Consider the following 27,886-nt stretch of genomic DNA (forward strand, 5'->3'; position numbering starts at 1 on the left):
TAAGTTGGCAGATGACTTGTATAATTAACGTTTCCATAACATGATAAAAAGCTTAGCATGTTGCATAATGCTCTCATAAAGGCACATCAATTACTGATTGTCATTCTCATACCAAGGAAACATAATTATTCATTAAGGATAGTTCTTTTTTTCTACGATAAGATATACTATATATCATATCTTTACTCTCTGTATGACGTGAATACCATATTACTTGCAAAACTAACAACGTAAATGCTCTGTCAATTTCATAATATATCTTTCAAAAATGAATTTTTGGCAGTAAGGGATTGCATTTTCAGCAATCCCTTGTGAAATACCATTGATAACGAGAATGCTCATTTTACCTGACATAATGGGATAGCAGGTATTACACAAGTGTATTGTACCGATTTCAATTTTATTGAAATTTCCTCTGAAAATTGACTTGCATACAAGATCCCTAATCCAAGAGACACACATCTGCCAGCATGAGGTTGGAAGTTCCTCGCCTTTTCTGCTACTCTGGACGTCTTTTCCCCGTTACTATGGCACCAATGTGTCACCGTCCCTAATCCAATTGACTAGATGGTGCTCACTACTGCATTGAATCAATAGCAACAAAAGAGAAACCCAAATGACAATTTTGTTACTGCTTTTATTAACCAGAGATTCTATATAACTGAAAATACCTTATTTTAAGTCTTAACCTACATGTTTACAAATACATGTACAAAATAACAAACATCACATGTAGACTTGCTTTCATTTACAATGAGTGTTAATATCTCTTACACGCACCATGATGAAATAATGACGTCTCACACTAGCACTAACATGTGTCCTCTTGAATGCACACCATTAGATGAATCACTTTCACATCCCTTCTTGGGGCCTCACTGTCAGTCTCCCCTACCCTTGCCGGGCCTCTGCTGCCCCCCACGCCCACCTCCTCGTCCCCCACCCCTGCTTCCGAATGCACCTGGGGGAAAAAAAATTAAACACAGTAAATATAAATGTTAACACAAACTCTATGCATTATTTGGTCTGTTATGTGATTTTTGTCAAGACAATTTTTTGATCAATTTTTCAATCAATCATCAATGCTGGTAAGACATTAGAATGATGCATTCCTTAACATTTATTGGCAGGTAATGTTGTCTAAGAACTCCACAATGAGACTAAAATTTGTATTCAGGAAACCTAATAGTATTAGGTGAAAGTGATGAAAATTCAGATTCTTTTTTAGGCAACAAATCAAAAATAAATAAGTACTAAGAACTGAGGCATTGCATTTGAATCCTAGTAAAATCTACAAGAATTTTTGTCCAACTTGAATAAGTTACTGTATTCAAATACAAGTACACATATAATATATATAAAATTTGTTTGGTACATGTAGAAGGACAATGTTTAATTTTTTTTTTTTTTTTAAATCTTTATGTATAAATGTACAGGCAAAGTATGACAATGTATCCAGGCTTCAGTTTACTGTAATTAATAAAGGATATCTATCAGCATCAGGATCGTTAATTGATTGATGTCTTATAAAGCACCTGAGTACTTTTTCTTAAGACAAAAAAGCCTGACATTCATATTAAATGAATTTTTACACTTCATCTGTTGACAACAATATCCGAGCCCAGATTGTCAAAGTGCAGCCTGATCTTAATTTGTTGCTGGAGATCTTACCATACAAAGCAAAGCCTTTAGCACTGATCATGATGATACCACAAAAACATGTCTCAAGAATGCAGGTATTTCTTCAAAGTAGGTCACGTTTTTATACCTTTTCAGATTTAATTAGATTAAAGAGCATAGGTAATCAGCTAATTATCTGGTATTTGATGAATTTATATGATAAATACATTACACTTTTGAATTGGTAATTAATTTATATAACAGATTCTAAGATGAAGTTGAGAATTATAACATTTGTCCATTTCCGTCATTCATAAATCACGTTAGTTCTGCTGATTGTTAATTGACATTAAAGAACCAAACTACGTTAAATGGTTGCCATGCTTTTGAAGCCAAATTCCAAACATTCCTTGCTATTGCTTTTATAGAGGAACTGTTGAAAATAGGAACACAATTAAAATTTTTACCAAAATATTTATTATGTGTAAAAAGAAGGATGATACTCTTTTATTTTTTGTATTTTTCTAAGATCGTAAAAACATCTCAGAAGCAACTGTGTTAATTCAGACAAATGTGACCAACTGATATCCTAGACACAATAAGCCTGTCCCTGTCTATCGGAATTTATGATTGGTCAAACAAGAGTGCATGGATCTGGACACACCTACAATGTGAAAGATACGGCCTGGCTCCGATAACAGACTGCCATTCACTAAAGTACATACGCAGCTTGCGGAGACCATTTTCCTCGACACTAATATTTCAGGGACATTTGGAAGAGCCTCAAAGGGTCCCCTTCTCACTTGCTCTACGTACCTTGCCCCTATCTATCTATGGCTGGGATCTTGAGATGCAAGATGTTTTTTTGGACATGTGTTTCCACACATAATGGGGGGCATCTCTCTGTCTGCAGTTTTTCATCATTTTGATTTATTTAAAGCATGCCAGATATATTATTCATACAGTGCCTGTTGGTGATGAAAAACCAAAGAAGAAAATATTGAAAAAAAGTTGTTCAAATAATCCTAGTCATCAACAGTATTTTTCTTTACTATTTCAAGTTTTTATCTGTAATTAAAGGAAAACTGGCAGTTTATTAAAATTTAATCAGATAATGATATTGAGGGTGGGAAATAATCCTTTGATGTCAGGTTTGTGTACTTCGCCTATTTAGCAAATTGTTGATCTCGCTGATAGAGGCTCCAGTTTATGTAAAATGGCCTCTTCTTGTGTGAATGGATATGAATTATTCAATTTTTTCAAATAAACCTACATGGTTTTTTGTTTTTTTTTACTAACTATATTTGAATTAAGATATATTATCAGATGATTTTAGCTTACAAATTGGAAGTAATAGTATGACAAATATTGCAAGGTGGAACGAATGTACGAACTTTTTTCCTCGCTGCCTACAAATCTTGGTCACCTGATGACATACTGATACAGGTCGCTTTCACACTGTGTTGTAGCACTAAACATTTCAGGGTCTATAACCAAGTGAAGCAGGCAAACTACACTCGACATTACTTTTTGGATCAATAACCGTTTATCCGTTTTTTTGGTAATAAAATTTGCGAATATGGGAAAAATATTTAACTTTTTTGATTTGTGTCATTTTTTGTGATTTGAAATTCTCTAAAAACAAACAATACCAGATAAAATTTCTGTGTAATGAATATTTTGCATTGTAAAAGAGATCACAAAAATTACCGGATATACGATATTTTCAAGAATTGATGGATATTTCATTGCAGATTTTACTTTTATATTTTAGATTGTGAATTTCAAGAATATTTGAATCAGACATGACTAATGCAGGAAAAATTTAAGCAAATAACATATTTTCTTTCAAATTCATTGGGCTATAACAATTAGATATAAAGTCTATTAATTTATCAAACCAATGTTCAACATTTAAGACAAAGATATTAAGTCTAAATATATGGTCAATTTTTAAAATCAAAAACTAATCAGACCTTTTCTCCAGTTTTTTGAAATTCCAAATTTATTATTCAGAATCCAGGGTGGATCATATCTACCCATAATGCCAACCAGTCACATGATAAATGATTTTTTGAAAATCAAAAGTCAGGCTTAGAATTATCCTGCTTTCATGGAATGAAAAGTCAGAGCTTTTGTTTTGAAAATCCAGTCAAACTGACTGAAGAAAACTAATTTAGATTTGTTTAACAAAAAAGGATTACATTAGTTTACTGAGGCTTCAAATGTGCCTCCTCTGACAAGCACTGGGTACCTTCTGGGCTTATCACTGAAATTAAGAGGATTGTTTACACGAAAACCTGAATCACAATTTTAGAGCATAAACATGCCAGTAAATATTTAGCAGAACAGCAAACATGTTTGTTGGACACCTGACAAGACGTCGTGGTGGTAGAACGACAGAACGGCACGAAACAATCGGGACATCAACTGTCCGTCGCAAGAATGCTGGGATTACCTCCCTTTAAATCTGTACAGACAGCCTGGTATGTCTATATTACAAGCTTACAGCGCTGCAGTATGCATACAACTGCATTCTTCAGATAAAGATTTTTTATCCATGAGTATGTGTGTCACAGTTCTTAGAATAGCAAACATATCTTAGGAACATTTCATGTTACTTCCTAAATGTGTTTTTAATTACAATATCATTGACAAATCTAATGGATCTGTGCATGCAGGCATAACTGTTTTTAAGATTGCTATACAAAATAACTGAGAGAAAAAAAACTACAATAGTTCTCTCTGAAACCAATTATTGACAACAATTTTTTAAAATTCTTATAATTTGCAGATTTGATGTTCTCTTCAAAAATTAGTAGACAAGAATATAATTAAACATAAATTATTACAATGTTTAATTCCCTATAATTTCTCAGTCCTAGAGCAGGGAAACTTCTCTACTTTGAGCATCTTTGGTATCACTCATGTTAAGTATTAGACAATTTCTTCAGAACAAGATTTACGATATCTCAGGAACAGCGCCAGAATATGTGCACTGATTGCACAACAGAAGACACTGCATGACGTCTCAGCCAAGTGAGAAGTGATCACATTGAAAGGGAGATCACTCTCTTCGATAATGTGTTCCTTATACCTCTTACATTCATGCAGAAAAAGAACATGTTCTATTAATGCCACTAGTTTATTCTACAATTAACATTGATCACCTTCAAAATACAAAACCTATTTTAAAGGATGGTAATGAAGTTTAAAACAAATAAAATTTTCAAACCAGTATTCTTATTCATTTAAGGGTAGATTGATAAATATAGAGAGTATATATAGAGAGTATTCAAGCTTTATGACCACTTTACTCTGTCCCGAGTTTTTGCTTCCACCACTTTTCACTTGATATTTAGATAATAATAAATACCTTTGTCCTCAAACTACGTTCATCCACTAATATGAAAAATGTCCGGATTATCTGTTTTGAAACGCTCCCTCTACCGCTTCAGGTTTCAATACACATCCCAAATTAGAAAGTCTACGGGGATTTTGCATTGCATTAGCCATTAATTATCACGGATGATAATGTTGAAAAAGTGCGCAAGGTGTCCCGAGTACTTCAGAATGGAGAAAAGATGTAAACATTTCCCATTATAAATCTCTGCAAGGATTTTCTTTTCCTTCCTGTAAACTTTTATGAGTGAAAAGGGATAATTTATCAAAGAAGATATCTTGGATATTTTCCATTTCATCAATTTCAACTGTACTTCTTTCACAGATATGTGTATTTTTATTAAAAATCATCAAAAAGTGATGGAAGCAATAACTTGGGACAGACTATAGCACAGCTGTAGCTGTTAAATTATCTGTCGTATCAGCAATAAAGACAATCCATGTGAATATCTGACATATAACCCATAATGTGCTATAAATATTTTGCATTTCCATCAGAGTTTTTTGGTGGCAAAAAGTATAGCCAAACTAGAAAGGATACATCATGTAATATTGAAAATAGGGGTTTGTTTTTTCAAACAAAAACTTCCTCTAAACCTACATATGCAGGTGATGTACAACATAGAATTGACAGTCTTAGTGGAATCTGCATGTGAATAAATACCTCTTCCTCCACGACCGCCCCTTTGGGGGCCCCCTCGACCCCTCATCTCTCCCCTGCCCTTTGACTTCTGGATGACCTCCTCCTTAACCATGTCTATCACCTCATCGGGTATTCTGAGATATTTGATGGTGCTCCCTCTGATGTAACATTCGGGCATTCTCCAAAACCGGTCACCATCCTGTCATTCAAAATAACAAATCATCATTGAGCTAAACATTTTCTGGAATTGAAACTGGATTCTTCAATGATCCAGGACTTAAATTTCATAAACCGACACAAAGTTACCTACCCTAGATGTACAAATGACTTCCCTCAAATTGATGTTCATCCAGTTATCACAGCTGACTAAATGACCGTTATATGTCTCTCCATTCTTTAACTCAACAAGCTAAAAGATAGAGAATGAAACAGAATTGTATGTATTCAAAGTATAATGCTCGAAGAAATTAAGACTACCCATCTTCATAGGTTTGTTACCATATATTTTTCATTCATATACCGGTACATTACATATAGTACTGTAGGTTAAATAAGGCAGTGATTTAAATATTATATTTCTGTTTTATTCACGTAAATGTTACTGATTACCAGTAAATATGACTGATCCTTGCATTATATGTTTCTGGTCTTATGGCAGTAACTTACCATAGGATGATTGACAGCTGTCCTTAATAATGATAATGGCAACTACAAAAAAAAAACCCAGCATGTAATAATTTCATCACAAAAAGCAGCAGCAAAATATCGCATCTAAATACTCTACAGAAAATATCAAATCAAAAAATGGGGAGGGGGGACTGGTGTGAAATAAAGCTATTAGCATTTATGGTCTATATATATATATAATTTAATTCTGGTTGTAACGCGCTTTCTGATTGGCTAAAAAAAATATTTTATATCGTATAAAGAATGTTGCCTACGTCATAGTAAGACTAACGTCAAAAACGTATCAATACGCCTGACGTTACGTTTGAATTTTGTACAATATTACGTCATTTTAAAGGTTAAATGATCGTTTTTATCTACAATGAAGTGTAAAAAAATTAAATTATAAGCAATGAATTCAATATTTATTATTTTTATACAATATAAAATGGTTTGAAACATTTTAAGCTTTTTTATAAACCGCTTCGCGGTTTATAAAGCGTAAACTGCCCCTAACCATTTTATATCGTATAAAACAAATAAATATTGAATTCATTCCTTAAATATATAAGTTTTATATATATGTAAGTTTTAATCCACTCACTCACTCTGAAAGTCAACTATATTTAATACTCAATTTATAATTGTGGAATGATCTTTATTATTATCTATTAAAGGAATTACAGTCAACTTGTAACCAAACTGACTTGTACCTTAACAGACTTGTAATCAAATAGTCCAAGTAAAAGTGACTTAAATTATTTAAACTTTGATGATTCATGTGGGTTATGAAGGTAGCGATCATTGCAGAAAAAATACATAACCTGCATTAGCAGGTTATCTTATTTTTTCTGCAATGATCGCTACTTTCATAACCCGCATGAATCATCAAAGAAAGCATTTTATTGTTTATATTTACATCTTTCATTTAACTAATACATGTAAATAAATTGGTCATAAAAAGTAAGTAAAGTCCACTAAATTACTATTAATGTACATAAGTATATTAAAAGAAACAGCCGAATCTCCTATGAGACTTTAAGTCTGACATCATCATGATAATTTTGTGCAGTCCATGATTTTTCTTAGGTTTATGTAGGTTTCAACAAATTGATAAACAGGATGTGTCAATTTCTGTCCTGTCAGTTTCAGCAGCTGTTGATTTTGACGAATTGATAACCGGGCATGTAGATTTCAGCCTGGCTGTTTCTATAGAGCTATGAATTAACTTTAAATTTCCGTAAGAAATAGCGGGAATCATACTCAATAGATGTAAATATAATATTATGCCTGTCTTGAAAGAGTGAGAATAATTTATGTCAATATAATTAATCAGTTTAAAGATGAGATTGCAAGCAAACAAGCAAATTGTCAATCAAATGTTTATAACAGAAACTCATTGGCAAACTTGCAGGAGATGACATTAAACTATCAAAAATTCTACATTCAATTACCTCATATTTTTAAAATTATTTGTAATTATATCAAAACATAACCTTAACAGCTTATCCTTTATATCTAAAACCCAAGTATCATTGTTTACCATCGGACCAATGGATTATGAGTCTGTTGGGGTATGAGTCAGTTTGGGTATGACTTCACTTGATTCATATTAAAGGGGTAGACATCTTTGCATGAGAATTTAATCTCCTGTGCTAAAGATAGGTTGGATGCGAGAGATATTAGATTTTAAAACAAATTTCGAGTCTCTTTTGAAATGCATAGGGTTAACAGATATGCCAATTAAATATACCTTTCAACTACCCAGCTAAATTTAATGATTGTACCAGACCCAGTAACATAGGTGACAAGCCTTTTTCTCTGTTTAGCAGAGGATCTTATTTTATTTGGTTACAATGGTTACAGATATTCTCTTGGTGACATAGGGTAACAGAGGTGATGGTCATTTTCATGATTTACAGGACGTCTTTTTTAAACTGGTTACATTGGTAACTGGTTACCCTGACCCTAACCCTAACCCAAACCTAACCCTATTTTGTAACTAATGTTACCAGTGACCACTGTAATCTGTCACAGGTACATCAAAGTTTGAAAATTATTCATAATCAAGCATTGTTACCGATGTAACCAATGTTACTGGTTACAAATAGAAACTAGAAAGGGGTAAAAGTCAGGACTAATTTCTGCCCATATATGTCGCTCTGACGGGGCCCAAGAGCCCAGGATAAGGCTTCGCCTTCTAAACTTAAGCATTATGTAAAACATGTATTCAGTCCACTGTCAATGAACTCAAATACAAAAGATTTTAAAGGAGGAGCATCTACACAGCATTCTACGTTCATTTGAACGACGCAACAATTAGGGCCTAAACAATACAAAACTTTAACCTCTACAAGTTAAGCCTTATCATATTGTGCATTAACTTTGGACCGAATATTATATATAAGAATTTTCATGGTTAGTGAACAAGAGGGTAATTCTATTCAAAATTCTTACCATGATGTTGTGTGTTCGGCATCAAAACGAAACTAAAAACCGGAAGCGAAGATTTTAGATAACTCAATCGACATCTTATTCGAGTTTAGGATTAAAATTAAAATTAAAAGTGCCAAAGAAAAGGCGGTGGGGTGATCAATTTTTACCTGTGTCAAAATTTTTAAAAATGCATTTAATGATAAATACAATTTTACAATTTGTACTTTTAAAACAGAACAAGAAGAAGATGGTAAAAGGGAATCGATCCCCTGGTGACAACACTGGTGTTTAGGCGGTTGTGCCATTCCCCCCCCCCCCCCCCCCCACATCATTGTTCGTCCGGATAGACGTCATGAACACACTCCAGTGATGGATCTTAAAGATTGAAGAACGGATCCACGTCCTGTAGACATAGTCCATCACTCGAGCAAGAACCTCTGGTGCACGCCCATCTAGACGTAGGAAGGTCTCCTCAAACTACAATTGCATGAAAATAAATACTTTTTTTTTCTAATTTATATTCAAGATACTGGCAGATTTGAATAGTCACAAATCTAATTATTTTTGTTGAAAACATTTTGCTTATTTTTATTTATTTTATATATCTAGTTCATCCTTTCATACATGTAATACTACATGTAATATTAGATAGCATTAACTTTCTTAAAATTACTACATATATCAAATATCTACATACTGGTGTAATTTTAGCCTGAATGTCATTACACTTGCTACAATTCTATACATATACAACTATATATATATATATACACTATAAATGTGATTATTTAGAAAGAAAGAAGCATTTGTACACTTGTTTTTAAGAAAGACACAAAAAAATTATATAAAACTATACTTATGATATGAACTGCCAGTTTTTCTTTCAGGGAAAATATCCAATCATGGAAATCATTTGCAGGCAATTAAAGGATATGTTGTTTGGTACTTACGTTGGATAACTTGTAAAATGCTTTTTCAGGTGTAAACAGAATTCAATATGGTATCTTATTGTTACAGTACATTTTCATGAATTTAAACAATAGCCTTTGTGAATTTACGTTTTAACTTAATGCCACATTCCATGTGTTTTCATTTATAATTATCAGAGAGAGAGAGGGGGTGGTGGGGAGAGAGAGAGAGAGAGAGAGAGAGAGAGAGAGAGCGAGAGCGAGAGTTCAAAAACAGTCTTGCGCTAATCAGTTGATAAAATACATTCTTAGAATGTATACTTTGACAAGTATTTTTGTGTTGCAGCACAAGTATCAAGACAAAGGTTAACTTCCTAGATAGAAGATTGAGAATCAGTTGTTTTCAACATATTTTCATTGATTGTTGAATAGTTTTGAAATTTCATGCATTTTTCCAAAAGTGTAATTGATTGTAGAAAGTTAATACAATGTATTACAAGGCGTGTAAATTAAGTAGCATTGAAAGTTGGGTTATACAGTGTAAATTTATATATTTTCCTATTTTTAGTGATCTTAAACTAGTTATATTGCATAGTGCCTTGATCATATAAGTAAAATATTTAAATATTTCATAAATACTCAATAAATAGTAAGTATTAATCATACATGTAGATATGGGAATCAAGTATAAACTTTATATTTAAAATTGTATATATTTAAAGTATATAAACTCTTTTTTATTTAATATACTCTATTTTAATAAATGTCATATATTTAAAAAAAATCAATTGATGTGGTGCCTTGATCATAAAATTAAAATATTTCATAAATATCAAGTTCCATAAATAGTCAGAGTCTAATGGTAATATCTTAATTAGTTTCATAATTATACATGTAGATATTATTTTATAGGGGATTCAAGTGAACTTTATAAATCTACAAACAATTAATATATGCATAGTTATTACATATTTACTTTCTTTCCAAATTTGTTATTTTAAATATATGTGTTTATAATGTAAAAAATATATTTTACTTACCACCCGTTGCTGTTGTCTTCTTGAAGTCGCAAGAAAGGTGACATTGGGAAGCCCATGTGTTGACAGGGTCTCTTCATTAACCTCCTCATAATTAGTATCTCACCTCTTCTATGTGTACGGGTAATACACCGTCAAATAGCACCTGGTAGCCCCTTCCATGTATACTAGGAATACCCCGCTGTCATCTTGTTGTTTTAGCAATTTAAACAAGGTACACACTGGATAACGCATGCTTAAGGGTGTTGTTTACTCAGGGTTTGAGTTCTCAAATTCGGATTGTTATAAAGTTCAATGTAATGAGTAAAATTTGTTCAAAACAAAAAAGTATTAATAAAATGAATTATTATTGACAAAACATTTGATATTTTTACTTTATTACGGAATTAGGCTCCAACAAAAATAGACTTTTAGCCAAACAGAGGAAATTCGGACTGAATTTTGCAGATTTTGTTTTCCGCTAAAACATTTTTGGCAGTACTCTAATATTGAAAGTTAAGATTTTATATTTTAGTCTATATAATTTTTCATATTTTCTGGTGGTTTTACCTCACTTATTCATTAAAATAATTGTATGGCACGAATTGCGAAAATATTAAAAAATGCTTAAAAACGATAAAAGACACCATATCTCAAAATTTTGATCATTGACCTCATATAAATTTTATGCCAACAGAATAAGGTTAATATAAGTAGTTCAATGCTATAAATGTTTTTGTATTATCATCATTCAATTTTTTGTAAACTTAGATAAAAAATGGGTAGGAATTTGAAAACTGATAGAGGAAATTCGGACTGGAATATTTTTTCGAATTGTAGCTGAAATCTTAATGTTTTGTATCTATTTAGTGCCAATGTCATTCATAAAATGTATTACATTTTTAAAGTGTTTTATTATTTGAAATATATTTAAAATTAAGAAAATTTCAATTGTAGTGTAAAATTTTATGGGATTTTTCTTGATTTTTCAAAAAATATTCAATGGCCATTTACTCAAAAAGTAGGTCATTGACCTACTTTTTTGAAAGTGAAAAATAACACTACAATCAAAGGTCTATAACATACAATAGATGGGGTTTCATTATCATCAGTGGAATTTTTTTTCATTCTGAGTAAACGTCATCCTTAAGTACAGTAAACGCATGCTTAAGTACAGTACCTTTGATGTTGTGTATACGTAATTATATTACTGTTCTAAATAGGAAATAAATTAATATGTTTACAAATCTACCTTATTTCTTCGTTTTTACATTTAATTATTATATTAATCATATATATCCTCTTTGTATTAGTTGTTTTTAACTGCTTTTATTCACGGAATACGTGAAATTTTTATTTGTCACAATTGCATCATGGTTTTGTGTTTCTTCGATGTTTTTTTTTTTATATCTGAGTTATGATAATAAAAAAAAACGAGTTTGTATTCCTTCTACGTTTATTTAAAGTTATGATAAGAAAAAAAATATCGAGGTGCCGAGTTCACCAGATTCCTGATGCCGAGTTTACCAGGTGCCGAGTTTACCAGATGCCGACTTCACTATTTACGCAGGTGCCAAATTCACCAGGTGCCGAGTTCACTTGTTACCAATAAAACTATCCTTTGGAACCTACCCTCCCCTCAGGCAAATTTTCTGGATCCACGCATGAGCTGGTGCATGCTTTAATATTAAAATTATAACTAAATATGTTTTTAAATACTTTTAAAACTAAAATAATGACTTTATTTGCGTTCAGAAAGTATCTCAATTGTACACTGCTTTCATTAGTTTGTTGTTAAGATTTTGTTAAGATTAGTAGTTTATAAGTGTATACTGCGAAACATATTCACATCAGTCTCAACGATGCGATAATCTTTGCTAAATATTTTTTTGAGCACTGCATATCTGAATGTATTGACATTACAACGATTCGAGAATCGTTGCTATGTAGAAAGATTTTGAGCTCTGCGTATTTAAATATTTTTGACGATTGTTCAATTCATTTCAAAACTATTTTAATCACAATCACTTCCCAAGAAAATTCAATCTGATGACAAAAAAAAAATCAGACATCATTTCGTGCATTACGCCATGGCGAACTCAATATTGGAGAGTCTAAGCTAGATTACCCCTGTGCTTTTCTAAATATCTATGAATATATGCACAATTTACCATGATGAATGTTTTTTTTTAAAGGTATACATCTGTGGGATTTTGTACGGTTGTTTGTGATATATACATTAACCATATCTAATATTTCACAACTAAACGCAGACGGGTTTTTCAAATGTCAAGACCATTAATGAACATTGTGCAAGCTTATAATTCAAAGTCGTCCACATTCTAAGTTCGTCGTTGACAAAAATTAGAATATACATGCTATATCGTATTTTATTTGTCTCCATTTCATCACGATTCCACCAACCTTTGACTCAGACCTCGTTTATACATGCTTCTGTAAAACACGGTTATAGCGAAAGCGCTTAAAACGAATTCACTCTGACAGCGAACTCAGCTCCATTCCCCAAATAAAAGATTATATTATAAACTCATAGAATTCTTGTTTCTGGCGCTTCGCTATAAAGTTTATTAGTGTACAGTCTATATCACATTTGTTCGATTAAACTAAAATCTTTACTTATGCAAAACCTTATTTATTAACATTTCTATGAAAAAAAAACCCACATATATAATACATCTATAACGTGCTAATACAGTCATACTCAAATATAAACGAAGACCATATACACAGTATTCAATACTGTCTGTTTTGATGTGCTATTGGGCTGTAAAGCGGCATGCACATTGGCATGCTGTTTGAGTATTTCGTCGGTAGATCACTAATTAAAGCGTCAAAAGTTCAACTTTTACTCCACTTATAATCCCGCTCTCCTTAGGAAATCGCCTAGTTTCATGACCTGTTCATTGCAGACTTTGGCCTCGTACCGTTCGTCCGTCACAGCTATGATAAGAAGTGTGAACGTTTTACACACAGTACATCCGTGGAACTCCTTACGAGCGAATATTCCATTCTTTCCATCGGCTAATCGGACGTCGTAAGTTTTTCCATTGATAACAAGTCCGTTCCTCTGTACGAGGTCTGGATAGGTAACTCCCTCGATCACGACTTCGAGTTCCTTTGGAGATACCCAGAAACCGTCACTGCTGGTGATCCGCCGTTTAGTCCTTACGTCATAGATTCCTATTTGACAGGGATCCGCTTCCACTAAATTGTCCAAGATATAACTGTCCCATAATTTAAGAACGTATTCCTCTCGAAGGGAACTATTTTCCAACCGGGAAACCTCCATGATGATGGTTCTTCTGCAAGTTATTTGTTTGTGTGCCTTACCATTAACAATAAATTTAAATGCCTGTAGAATTATTATTTGAGCGGATTGAATACGACATTTAAAAAAATTCAATGAAGTGCTAGGATAAATCGATAAATAACCGATACGGCTTAAAGTTATCTTTTGACACATGGTCTTTTGCCAGAAAAAAAACCGTATTTCAGAGAGAGAGAGAGAGAGAGAGAGAGAGAGAGAGAGAGAGAGAGAGAGAGAGAGAGAGAGAGAGAGAGAGTTAAATAAAACAATAATATTGTGGTGTTTTAAATAAAACATTATCATATGCGTCGGAACGGGGGGGGGGGGGGGGGCTTTTTGGGGGGCAAAGTTAGACCTAACCATCTGGCACATAGCATCAAGGAGGGGCCAGCTCCCCCCTTTTTCTCGCAGGAAACATAATTTTTCTTAACACATATAAAATTTGAAGTTTCAGGAAGCTATCACCCCCTTCTCCCACGGGCCCTGGAAGTTATTGTAAATATATTGCATGTGCATGTATAAAAATACTTTTTTATACATGCACATGCAATATATTTACAATAACTTCCAGGGCCCGTGCCTTCTCCCACCTCATTAAATTTTCGGTAGAATGCAAGGAATTAAAATGAAAATAAAGAAATATTGAATATCAATAGAGTGATATTGAAAATTGCAGATATAGGTACACTACCCCCCCCCCTTTTTTTGAGGGGGGGGGGGGGTGTCAAGATTTCTGATGATTAGTCAAGCCCTGCCCCCCCCCCCTCCCCATTTTCAATTTGCTTCCGACGCCACTGATTATGATACATGGTCACCTTGTTCCGCATGTATAATTTAGAATTTATGTTAACTCAGATAATTTATTTATCTATATATCTGGTGAAATGCCAGTGGTGGTGTTTGTTGTCTCGAGACTATGGTGTTTGTTGTCGTAGGTCCCTCCTCTCCTTCATCCGGAATATTCCATTCATTAGTTTTCACTTTTATCTACCGATCTTCAATATCCGTTTTAATTTCCTTCTATTTCCCTGTTCTGTGTCACATTGTAAACTGTCAGGAAAAAACATTGAAAATGAAATGGCGAATTCTATATAGAACAAATTAACAATATGTAATCAATCCAATCATTTTTGAAGTAATGAATTCAGAACAAAGAGCTGGGGACCATCGCCAGCAGGTAAGGAACCCGTTATCAAAGCACAGGTGCTTGTGTAAAAAAAAATTCAAACTTCAAATAGTGGGTCCTTGGATGAAAATTAATAAGGGAGGTTGCCATCTTGGATGTCTCCTCGCTTTATCAGCTAATTTCTCTTTTAAAACGTTATACTATAAACTTGTCTCGATTCGTATTCCTAAAGTTATAAATGATATTTCTTTAAGATCTCACCTCCAGTTTAATTCTATTTACGTCTACATCAACAAATTTTATCTTTTTTTGGGTAAACATCTAAAATCAACAACTCCTTGGCTTTTCTCATAGCCAATTGTATGTCAGAGATCTCACATGCTGTACTTTCGCTTTCTGCAGAAGCCAAGGAGTTGTTGATTTTCAATGTTTACGTGAGAAAACAACAAGTTTGTTAATGTTGGTGTAAAAATGAACTTATCTGGAGATGATATTTCTAAGGAGAATCATTTTTAAAGGAATACGAATAGCCACAAGTTTCTAGTATAATGTTTTAAATTGGATATTAGCAAATGAAGCGAGACAGTATAACACATCGAAGATGGTGGCCTCCGTTGTTATTTTTCCACCGAGGTACCCACTTTTTTAACAATGTTTTTTATTTCTATGCAAGCCCCTGTGATCAGACCAGCAGAGTTCTGGACATTGTCATGATTGATTTTGTTCATGACAATGCTGTATATTGCATTGTCCCAGGCAGAGGGGCTTGTGTAGAAAAAATATTATTGTTAACTTTACCGGTAGTTTATTTCTGAGACATGCAGAGGTGAAATTTTAGATGATAGACTTTTTATTACTGCTATTACTATTTGTTTCACAGGATTCCGGTCACATTTTCAAAGTCACTCAATTCATACAAAAACAAGTTACTGAAGTATCATTAGTGTCAGATAAATATATCAATATGTTTTGCGATGTGTCTGTTGGGAAAAGAGCATCAGGAACTTCAGATGAGTTCACTCACTCATCATCAACAATCCAACAGTTTGCAAATAGAAAGATAGTGTTTGCTCCGTATGTTGGGACACTTTGATTGATATGCATAAAAATTGGTATACAGGAACACCACAAAGATTACAATATATTTGATTATAAGATTATGCAGTCAAAGGTCAAACTACTTTGAACATAAATTTTCTCTAAAAATCTTAAAATAGATCAAATTATTGTTAAAGCATTCACAAATTATCTTTTTTTTTGTAGCCACGAACGCGAGACCAATCAAATTCAGTTCACCCTCATGGAAAAAAGCCAAACAAGAGTAAACCTAAACCGCTCTATTTTTGGGACTGTGCAGACGTGAACAAATGGATGAAGAAGTGGTGTGGTGCTCTGCATGAAAAGTACGGGGAACTTTTGCTTGAACAGGAAGTGACTGGTATGTATAATTAATGATATAGATTATTACCAGTTATGTACCAATATATGTTTAAATATTTTTGTATGTTTTCCTTTTAAACATGCAGCTTCTTCCCTTTTGTGTATACATGTGGATCTTGTTTCACCTTGAGGGCTCTTAATTGATACATGTAATATTATTTGAAATTGAATCAGATGTCATGTCAGGACTGTACAAATTGCTCATCAAATTATTTTTTTTATCTCATACCATAAGATATGTATTTATATACATGTAACTGATAAATGAATATATTTTTTCAAACAGGAAGAACACTTATTAGGATGAATGAAATCAAGCTAGAGAAAATGGGCATTGCAAATCCAAACCACAGGTTGGTTTTCCTTATCTTTCAATTTTATATGTTATTGGTATTTTTTAAAGAAAACTCTTTTTTTTCTGAGGTACCAGTTTATTTATGGGCTTGTGGTATTTCAGAAGGGAACTTATGCAGCATATACTGAGGCAGAGATTAAAACATGAAATGACAGATCTGAAAAATATGGATCAAGAAGGTACAAAGAAAATAAACACATACGTTAAACCAACTTTTATTCATGTATTAGAAAACTTTGTGAGGTTCTTGTAATCATCTTAATGTTGAATTTTTCTGGCTAAAAACCATTCCTTTACACTATTAAAATATGTCATATTTATTCAAGTTTATGGACGTAGGCTCTGTTATAAACCACAAACCAGTTTATCCCTTGTAAATTGAAAACTAGGTGTCTCGAATAAAAGTTTGTTTACTGTATTTTAAAATTTATGAAATCTGAAAATGTAAGCTAGATGTCATCATCTTTTCTTTATGTGCATCAGAATATTTGTTGTAAATTAATACGAATGTTCATGTTCTATCAGATAACATCAATAAATACCAGTACTTGATTTGAATATATGAAATCATGTCTTAGTTATTTGAAATAACTACACACCCACCATATTATAGACAATTATTTGTCCCTCTCTCCATTGTGGTATTTAGGCCTAATGACTTTGTATTTGATTATTGCAGGAAGTGGATTTGCACAAAGTAGATACCAATCTATCAAAGAGAAAGACAAAGATAAACATTCAGAAAGCAACAAGAAATAACTTCTATCCTGGCTTCTTATTCCCCTTACAAGCATTCATACTGTCACAAATCTATTTGCAGAGACATCCTTTTTCACACTTGAAATTCATCCTACTTCATGTGATTTTTTGGTAGATTGTTGCATCAGATATTTTTTTTTTATTTTTATGAGTATACAAATATTAATTTTTTACAAGTATTCATATTCACGTTACTACATGTATGCTTAAGAAGGTGCACATGGAAAGAAGTAATCTTAGATTTGCATATTGTAAAGATTATGGTATCTGTAAAACACTAAAATCATTTGATTCAAAAGTGATCAGCACTTAAACTCTTTGATCTATCATTTTGCCGGTATTGATGGGGGTTAGGGGGTGGGTTTATAAAAATCTATACACAGACAGGTATATATGAAATGCAAAAATATAGAGCTCATATACATTGTTGTTTTTATATACATTTATAAGAAATGGAAATATAGCTTCTGAAGAACAAATGATAATGAATACAAGTACAATGTACCAGTAAACAGAATGTTTAAAAAAAATGAAATAGATACATTGTATTCATATTTCAAAGATTAATTTTTACATTAAAATATATTGGTTGTAAAATTTTTGTATTTGAATGAATGTTGTGAGCTTGCTTTGTATTTTAAAGAAACATTATGTTTACAGTGTAATTAATTGATCCCGATGGCATTTGATTTTTTTTATCGATATATACATTGTAACACATTATTGTATTGGAAAGCACAGGTTGGTCTTGCTTCTACTATCAACTATAAAGTTTCAAGATCATATACATATACCAAAGAAATACATGTAGTTATTTTTCAGTTTTTGCTAAATGTGTAATAAATACATTTAATTATCTTTTACAGAAAGCTGAGTAGTATTTTTCAAGTACACAATTAATGTAGTACTTGTAGTTTATGTACAATCATTGAAAATGCTTTTGTATTGTTTAACATTTAAGGAATTAGCAGAAATATTTTGTGTTCAGTTAATTAGCATCTCTTAGGAAATCAGTCTGCAATACTGTATGTTTATTCATGATTTACTGGAAAATGTTCCCAATGCAGGTCCTGGTACAGACAAGTTCATATATCATCAAAGCATTTCTCCAAATATACATTATGTTGAGTTTTGATATGATTGTGTATGATTTTGTATTAAATTTTGATGACAATTCAGTTACAAAGAACATGTATGAATCAAGCAAGAATTCAGTTTTATTTACACGATTTGAAAGGCATTAAAAAGTTAATCGAAAACTGAATGACTACACCTATGTTTGCAGTTTTGATTAGGATAACCTTGGATGTCTTGGCCAATTATAGAAAAATTTAATTAAAAAGAAATGATATTGCCAAATGCATTGCAGCTCTTTGAGGAAATTTATATCTAAAAAAGGAAGGAATCTGTAATCTTATAAGCGGCTTATAAGATTACAGATTCCTTCCCACGTCAATAATAACACTTGATGATGCCCACAATATTGTAACTCCTAATTGAACGTGAGGATTAATAAGCCTGTGTGGTCAAAGACTTTTTTATTGCTTTTCACTTCCTCATTTTGTAGTTGCCTTCATTTGAGAGGAACTGTTCAAACTATTTTCATACAAAGATCTGTGTCATGAACATGACCCTCTTTATGACTGAAACATACATTTACCACTATTTTACAAATTAAACAACATTTATCTATTATCAACATGCAGCAAATTTATATCATTTGGTGTGCATTCATGCCCTAATTCTAGTTGAAATTGATAATATTTATCAACTGATTTACATGTACTTGTGAATTTTTCCCCATAAGATTGAGAATCATAGTTTTAACAGTACACTGAAGGAATGTGATGCATGTATGTTCATCTTGTTTCTGAAGAGGGAAGTAAATGGGGCTCTCCCTCATGCTTTGAGCAAATTGTTTACCGAGTAAAATCATCTTGCCCTTAAAGGTGTCATCTATATCTTGTCTAAAAGGTTTGAAGACCAGGAATTTCCATTTAAGATGGAGCTGTGGCAACATTGCAAAAGAAATATTTCTTCCTCTTGCAATCCAGTGTGTATAATCATCTACACCAAGCTGAAAAACATCGCTAGCCAAGGTTTATGATCCACTCTGCTCCTCTACAACCTTTGGCAGATTAAGCCAGTGTTTACAGAAACAGCACAGCGCTGTCTAGCAATTGAGTTGTAGAGGAGCGTAGTGGATCGTAAACCCTTGGCTAGCAAAGATGCAAGCTGAAGGGACCATGGCCTTCAACCTCTGCCTTTGAAAATAAATATGGTACTCCTTGCAAATAACATCCCCTTATTAAGAAGTAACAGTAAATTACTGTACAAATTTTCACATTCCGCGAATTTTGGTGTCTTGACGGTACACCGTGAATGGGGTAGAAAAACTGTACATTTTGCATACCGCCGGTACATATCACATGTATGAGTGTGATATCATTCAAACAGTATAGTCTCTTTCTTGCTTACAAAGTTTGGACAAACCATGGTTAAAATGTTACAGTACCGATCAGACCCAACCTAATAGAAAGTAAACCCTGGGTTTACTCTGGGTTTACTTCGGGTTTACTAGAGTGGACCCAGAGTAAACCCAAAGTAAACCCAAAGTAAACCCAGAGTGGACACAGAGAGTAAACCCAGTCAGAAGTATACCCCTGAAAGCAGAGGCTAACTGTGTATTTGGAATACACAAAGGGTAGGAATTACAGGCAGTAGGATATGGTAAGATAAAATACTAGTCTGCTTCACACTTCAGTGCATACAGTTGACCTCAAAAGCAATTTCAAAGTAAACCCGGGGTTTAGTTGGGGTTTACTCTTGTGTTAGGTTGGGTCTGATCGGTACTGTACATCAATCAGTCTATAGCCAATGATCAGAAATCTAAAAGCAGAGATATTTAGTTGTAGATATGGTTTGGCATTCTGTGTTTGTTCATTTTAATCTAACCTGCGACTAAACTGCAGATACATCAATACATAAAGGTATGAAACGAGGTCGACTGGCCGTATTGCTCACCTGAACAATTGCCAACTGTCATAACTCTGACAAATCAGTTTTACAAAGTCTAATTCCTAGCATAAAAATAAGATGAACATATATCTGAACAAAGTACCTGGTAGATCTGATAAACTAGAATAAATTCCAAAAGTGCTCATCTTATCTTTATTTCAAGGTAATTTTAAAAAAGCTAATCCTATTTTTCCGTTAATAGTAAATTGCATCTTTTGATGTGTGCAGCCAAGTCCTAGCCTTTAATATATTGTGCACACTGATTTGTGATATTCAAAACTTGCTGTACTGGCCACTGAGCAATTTTTGTTCTACCTAACAATCTTTCATGGTTAATTTATTTTGTCTTCTTAGTCATCAGCCAGAATAAATGATAATTACTGAAATCAAAATCAATTTAAATGTACTTTCAGTAAGTATATTAATGTTAACCAGGGAACCAGAAACACGCTGTTTACTAGTACATGTATTTTTTTTTCCTTGGTCAATGCTCAATATGTAACACAATGTCAATATATATATGTGTATTGAATATCTTTATAAATGACTTAATAGATAAACTGAGTATGTGAATTTTTTTATTCATGCATTTTTTAGAGTTTTTTATGGTAAACTTTTCTCTTTTCCTTACTACAGTTTATTCTTTCTGCTAATAGTGTAATTATGCATCTTAATGAATATCAGTTTAATGTTCAATGTCCCCCGTCTCTTGAGTTGAATCTGATTGATTGGTTTCTTCAATCTCTGCAATGTTGTCCACATTCTGTGCTGCTTCCTCAACGTGCTCTCCTTCCAGCACAAGTTCACCATAGTAGGCTGTGATTGTCTTCAGTTTATTGTTCAAAAGATTCTGCTCGATTTCCACATTTCCCCCAGGACCAGCCAAATAGGTCAGCTAAAATTGTCAAATAAAAATTACTGAGTTATCCTACAAGTATTTTCTTCATTGTTTTAAAAAAATGAAATAAAAATCAAACACATTCAAACTTACTTGTTCAACATTTGCATTTCTTGGAACAAAGAAGGCAATATTGTCTGTGATTTTTCTTGCTACATCAAAAATTGCTGAAGTACATTATTAAGGAAAATACACACAAAAGTTATGTCCTTTAAAAACAGATTTAATTATTTTCTAGAACAAAAAATATCTTCATTCTAGTAAAAGGATATGATTTTAACTCAATCATGGTCTCCAGATCAAACACTTCTGCTCCCAGATACTCTGGACCACCCCAGGGAGGGCTCAGAAACACAACATCAGCCCGGAGTTTAGGAGCCACGTGGAAGTAGTCCCCGATGATGAACTCTATCCTGTCCTCCACCCCGTACACTCGGGCATTGTGCTTGGCGATTGCCACTCTGTCAGGATCAATGTCAATTGCTATAACTGTAAATATAAAACATATCCTCAAAATTAGGTGACTAAGGATTGATGACCACTGTAGAATACAATTTTGGCTCGATTACCCACGGTAGAATAAAATACAGGTAATATGATTTCAAAAGCATTCGTGGGCAAAATGTTTTTGTAGATTCAATTAAATTCACAGTTTTCAGGATAACATATTTATCAATGCAATGTTTTATCAGATATCTTTCTTTGATGAACATTTTGATATGTGAAAAACTCAACAATGATGATTTAGTATTCAACAAATATTGATGAAACCACAGTAAATTTGCTTAATTTACAGCACAATCACATCACATAACCATATAATATACCTCTTTCACAAGTGAATGCAAATTGTATAGCATTTCCCCCTACACCACAGAAAGCATCCACAATAACATCACATCGGCATCGCTCTGCAATGTGCTCTGCTATTTTCTCAGGGGTCACCGAGAACCATCCCTCTGTAACAAGAGCAAGGAAATGTTTCATGTGAAACTAGATCAATGAATGTAGTAAGATGATAAAAGTTTCATATAAAGGTAGATTCATAGAGTGCTTGGATATAGAATGTCCATTATGTGTTGGTTCAACAAAGGTATATTCCTCTCCTGAGGTTTGAACTCTGTTCATTGTAATATAGACCTAGTTCTCCACCTTAAGGATTATTCCACCTATCAGGGACTACATTAAATATACACCATGTGCCCACATAGGTATAAATAATTAGCTATGAAAATTTATACTTGCGTATTAACCCATCACCTTAATGAAACTGTCAGAAATTACTTACTTAATTTATCATAGAACAAGTCAGTCTATGAAGATATTATCCCTGTGTACACATACCTCTGTCCAGCTTAACGCCCTCATCAAATCTAGAGAACAGGCGGTACCTCTGGGCCCAATACTTCCTCAAATCCTCACTGTTGGCCACTTCTAGAGGCATTTTCACTTTCTTTTTATTTCTCTTCTTTTTCTTCTTGTGACTGGTAATTTGTATTGTCTCATTTTCCAAGCACTGAGTTTCAACTGACACCTCTTTTTCAGAGTGAATATTTTTATTTAACTTGGAGTCTACAATTTCACTTTGTTCCTGATCTTTTTGATATTGAAGTCCAGGGTTTAGTTGTTGTGAATTACTGGTATCATCAGAAGATGAAGAAGAATCCGAGTCATTTATATCCAACACGCTCTCATTACATACACCAGGATCACCCTTCATTTTCTGATCTAACTTTCTATCATCATCATCAGCCTTTTCAAGAAATCGTTTCGCCTTATTCAGGGCCTTACTCTTTGTGATCGTTAACTTTTCACCTTTATCATCATACCAGAAGTGAGAGGGTTCTTTTCCTTTGTCCATTTTCTTACTGTTCCGCAATGCCTTTTTATCAAGATACTTTATTTTTCCAACTGTCATTCTTGAAGTTTTTACAGGTCTTTTTGAAAGAAAATCTCATGTTTTAATTTTTTTATTACCATAGTTTATCATGTACATTGTTATAGGATTAAAATAAATTTTCACTATTAAAAACATACATTATAATATAATTTCCAATTAAATTCAACTTTATTTTCATATCTATACCTTTCTGGTGTATCTTCATTATCTTCTGTTAAAGCAAATCCCATGAACTTCAATCCTTCCCTGCCATCTTCTTCTAAAGGGACATCATCTTGTGAATGGCTATATAAGATATAAAAATAGATATCATAGTTGACCATTCTCACATGTGGCAATTTTAATAAGGGTCAACTTTTTCGTAAGGTACTGAGCGAACAGGCTAACTAATTGTTTCTGCACCCAGATTAGTGGAAAATTACCAGTGCACTTTATGTATAATGACTATACCATTTATACTCTCATGAACTGTGCTACTTAACACTTAACTCTTTTATAAAGACCCTAAAAGTTAAGGTGCATTGATTTCAATAAGTTCTCTTTAACCTGTTGGGGATATCTTTGGGCCCGTCATCAGGGGGATCATTGTCTCCACCCCCTGTCCCACCTGATAGAGCCCCTCCCCCACACTGACTGGTGGATTGTCCACTGCTACCACCACCTACAAAACACAGACAAAGTACAGATGAAAACAATTCAGTGGTGTAGATTCCTTATTTTAAATGAGTACTTAACTCTGCAAATCAACCATTATGTATAATCATAAATGCCAGGGTTTTTTTTTATCACAGTTTCATTTAGTTTACGTCAGTCGGAAAAATAAAAGCAAGGTTTAAAATCTGTGAGCTGCGATGTTACATGGATATTAATTTCTTGTGTCATGTTAGGAATCTACAATACATGTACCAGTCATTAACTATAATCTGTCAAAATTCCTTAGATAAGCATTTTTAATCAACCATTTAATTAAGGTACATGTATATCTAATGGGTAAAAAATCACATGATAAAAATACTTCAGTTAAACATTTTTCCTATTAAAATGAGAAAACACCATATGAAAATTCTTCCCTAAAATCTTGACCATGCCCCTATCATCACTTACTGGTCCCTGGTGTACACTGCTGCCCTGTCTGTTGTGTAGTCTGGTTGCCTGCCTTCCTCTTCCTGCCTTCCCCTGATCCATCTTCCACCTCATCTTCCCTGATATCAACAGCCTCTCCTGCATCATCCACATTGTCCCCACAAACATGGTCACTTGAAACCTCCTGAGGAGTTTCCTTGTCTCCCTGTGATTCTGTTTGCTGGACTGTTTCCCTGGGAACCTTAAGTTTGTTGAACTCATTCAGAAACTGGTTGTAATAGTACCAATACAATTCTGTGTAGTGTTCATTCCAGAGCTCCTGCCAAGCTATATCATAATTCTCCTGACTTGTATGTTCTCCCATAGGCACCTCATTTTCATCATCTCCACAGACACCATTGGAATTCTCCTCATCCACTTGAGGATCTTGTTCTCTCTCGTACTGTTGAGGAGGCCCAGAATAAGAGTAGCTGTGCATCAGATTCACCATCTCTGTCTGCTGGTTTGCAATGTTTTCTGTCACTGAGGATGACTGATCTCCATTGTCACTCACAACTTCCTTCTCTGTTCTCTCTTTCATAACATTTTCAATTGCAGCATTGTAAGATTCCTGAAACCTGTTACACACTTGTGGGAAGACATGGGACGGACTTCCTCCACATAATTTTTCTTTTCCATCACAAATTTTTGATGCTGCATTATTTTCATCCTCTTTACTTTCCAAACCTACATCCTTTGGACTTTTATTTCCAGAGCAAGTTGGTAAAACAGTCTCAGTTTTATTCTCCTCACTCTTTCTTTCTACTTCATCTTGTTCCCTCACGGCTACTTGAGTTTCTACCTCTACTTCTGCTATACAGGGAATCCCTAAATACATCCCAGAGTCAATCTGTTCTGGATATTTATTTACCCATCCCTCCCACACTAAGTATTCCCCATACTGCTCCCAGTAGCTTTGCCACGCTGGTTCAAATTGAAGATCTCTGTTGTTGGACATGTCCCCAGTTTCAACTAAAGAAGAATCATGGACTGATTTCTGTGAACTCTTTTTCCGTTTACTCTGCTTTTTTCTTTTTTTTCCAGATGACTTTTTTGGTTTTGGTTTCTGTAAAATGTAAAGATATCTCTATAGTGGACTATATTGGTTAATATTTCAGCAGTAACTCTCAACATGAATGATTTTTCATCAAGCATTTTAAACATTCTAGCATATGAAAGCAATATTATGTAACCTATAAAACAAATGAATTTCTTTAATATTCAAAATACTGTCAAATTCTAATCAAAATTTGGCACCTCTGTGGTAGATGTTTTGGAGCCAAAAGACGTTGGTAGCCCTAAAGTGGACATGAGAGCTGCCTCTTCATCTATACACTCTCTATTATCCTCTGTGTCTTGCTCATTTACAGCTTCATTGTCATCTACTGATTCATCTTCTTTATCTTCATTGTTCTCTGTCAAGTCAGCGATACTATCACTATCTTCATCACTAGCATTCTCCCATTGATCTTGGTTTCCTAATCTGCACAAATATCTGTCACTGAAAATATACATATATACATGTACAATGCCGATTGTATATACTGGGGTACATTTAGTGAAAAATAATAGCTACAACAAGGCTATCGCGAGCCTGCAACAATTTTTCAAGAATAAAAGCTAGTTTACAGTTTGTACAATGCAATATCAACATACAAGTAAGATGATACAGTGTCTTTATAAATTAATGTACAATATATATACAATGTAGTATTTAATAAACATGTACATTGAGGTTGTATATACATGTTGTCATGTACAAAGCATACTTGACTTATCAAAAGGTTACTACACACTTGGTTGTTACATCCTTTAATCAAGGAGTAGGTAGATATACAGTAGATGTCCTCACCTAATGGATGCCCTGGTACAGTGACAGGTGACTACATCACGGTCATTGTTCTGCAGATAAACTTCCAGGTCAGCAATATGACTCCAGTTGTAGCACATCTGTCAAAATGAACACCAGTCCTTATCCATTCTAAAGCCAGATTCTAAATTGTGACTGAATAAATTTTAATGCCACCCCTCCCCCCTCCCTCCTTTAATACCCAAACTAACAAAACAGAACAAAAACAAGTACTGGTAAGCACTTGAGTTAATTCAGTGAGATATTATTTTTATAATAGTGCTGCTCAAACATATAATTAAGCAGAAACCAAATAGCGATCAAACTGTTGTCAGATGTTCTGGTCTATCAAAACAACAATAGGTGAAACTGCAGATAATCTGTAACAGTTAATTTTTGGTATAAAACCATTTATAATATTGCATATTTTATCATTCATGCCTTATCATTTTCAAAATATTGATTTCAGTATGTTTGGCTAAGTTAAGCAACTATGTTATTTCCTTTGTCTTGTTTTAGAATTCTGATCCAACACTCACTGCTGAGCTATTACAGACTTCAATTAAGTTGATCACATTGTATTCTGTACCACAAATTGTCAATACGTACCTCAAACTGGACATAGTGAAACAATCCATGAAGAGCTTTAAAATGTTACTTATTTCTTTTTAATATTAAAAAAAAGCATCATATAAATGGGAAGTGAAACAAAGGTAAATTTCTCTTCGACGAAACTATATTATATATTTACAAATAAGAATTTTACTCCCTTTGATATGAGAAACAAAAATTTATGGGCACTAAGTTTGTGGCTACTGCAATCAAATACTAAGAATATACTGTTAATTTTCAAATGTACTGAGATGGTTCTAGCAGGTGCTTGTAATTGTTAAAGCTTATAAACATCATCATCGCTAAGGTAAACTTGAAACAGGTAAAATATTATTTATATGTTACTCGTGCTATTAACCATTTACAATCCATTTTTCTGCAGACAGCATTTGTGCGGTTGAAAATGTTTATTAGGTTTTCACATACGCACAAGATCTTTGTGCTTTATGTGTTTCTTACCCTTATTGTTCAAGGAAACCAGTTCTTATTGAAAACGTGCTCACAGCGTTCAATAATGTGAAAATGAAAGTACACTCTCTAGCATTTCTTTACCTCCAATGAAAAAGAGCTCTACAATCGTAACCCCCCCCTTCTTTTGGGGGGGGGGGTGTAATTGTAAGCTATTACTTTATTTTTTTTTTAATGCCAATAGTTGTTATGTTAAAAATGAGGTAGCTGCAGTTCTAAAAAGACCCAAGTCTTTTTTTTTTAGACCGGGAGCTTCAGACATTGCGCAAGCACCTGACGCTTATTTCACAAAAAAATATTACTCTCTACCTATAACATCA

The 27,886-nt window shown here is 33.4% G+C and overlaps 4 protein-coding genes and 1 long non-coding RNA gene across 5 annotated transcripts; 2 read left to right on the forward strand and 3 right to left on the reverse strand.

Annotated features, from left to right (window-relative positions):
* Positions 1–617: 617 nt before the first annotated feature.
* On the reverse strand, positions 618–8,861 carry LOC105348485 (U6 snRNA-associated Sm-like protein LSm4). Its single transcript, XM_011457928.2, has 5 exons — positions 8,789–8,861; positions 6,332–6,373; positions 5,976–6,074; positions 5,687–5,864; positions 618–961 (listed from the first exon to the last, which is right to left on the reverse strand). The coding sequence occupies exons 1-5, from the start codon at positions 8,789–8,791 to the stop codon at positions 882–884; spliced, it is 402 nt and encodes a 133-aa protein (XP_011456230.1). The 5' UTR covers positions 8,792–8,861; the 3' UTR covers positions 618–881.
* Positions 1,492–2,378, forward strand: LOC136270206 (uncharacterized). The gene is made up of 2 exons (XR_010707945.1): positions 1,492–1,749; positions 2,150–2,378. It is a non-coding gene; the product is annotated as an uncharacterized lncRNA (long non-coding RNA).
* Positions 8,862–13,067: 4,206 nt separating the features above from the next.
* On the reverse strand, positions 13,068–14,063 carry LOC105348532 (profilin-4). The gene has a single exon (XM_011458004.3). It carries the CDS (start codon positions 13,999–14,001, stop codon positions 13,567–13,569), a length of 435 nt encoding a protein of 144 aa, XP_011456306.1. The 5' UTR covers positions 14,002–14,063; the 3' UTR covers positions 13,068–13,566.
* A 953-nt stretch (positions 14,064–15,016) lies between these two features.
* Positions 15,017–17,835, forward strand: LOC105348484 (protein aveugle). The gene is made up of 5 exons (XM_011457927.4): positions 15,017–15,196; positions 16,409–16,583; positions 16,872–16,938; positions 17,043–17,119; positions 17,620–17,835. Exons 1-5 carry the CDS (start codon positions 15,158–15,160, stop codon positions 17,697–17,699), a joined length of 438 nt encoding a protein of 145 aa, XP_011456229.3. The 5' UTR covers positions 15,017–15,157; the 3' UTR covers positions 17,700–17,835.
* Positions 17,836–21,277: 3,442 nt separating this feature from the next.
* On the reverse strand, positions 21,278–27,645 carry LOC105348483 (trimethylguanosine synthase). Its single transcript, XM_034458984.2, has 11 exons — positions 27,558–27,645; positions 26,490–26,587; positions 25,895–26,138; positions 24,620–25,703; positions 24,062–24,176; positions 23,702–23,800; positions 22,960–23,552; positions 22,443–22,574; positions 21,888–22,104; positions 21,709–21,787; positions 21,278–21,612 (listed from the first exon to the last, which is right to left on the reverse strand). The coding sequence occupies exons 2-11, from the start codon at positions 26,585–26,587 to the stop codon at positions 21,403–21,405; spliced, it is 2,871 nt and encodes a 956-aa protein (XP_034314875.2). The 5' UTR covers positions 27,558–27,645; the 3' UTR covers positions 21,278–21,402.
* Positions 27,646–27,886: the final 241 nt, after the last annotated feature.

This window comes from Magallana gigas, chromosome 7 (genome assembly GCF_963853765.1).
Source record: "Magallana gigas chromosome 7, xbMagGiga1.1, whole genome shotgun sequence".
Taxonomy (NCBI): domain Eukaryota; kingdom Metazoa; phylum Mollusca; class Bivalvia; order Ostreida; family Ostreidae; genus Magallana; species Magallana gigas.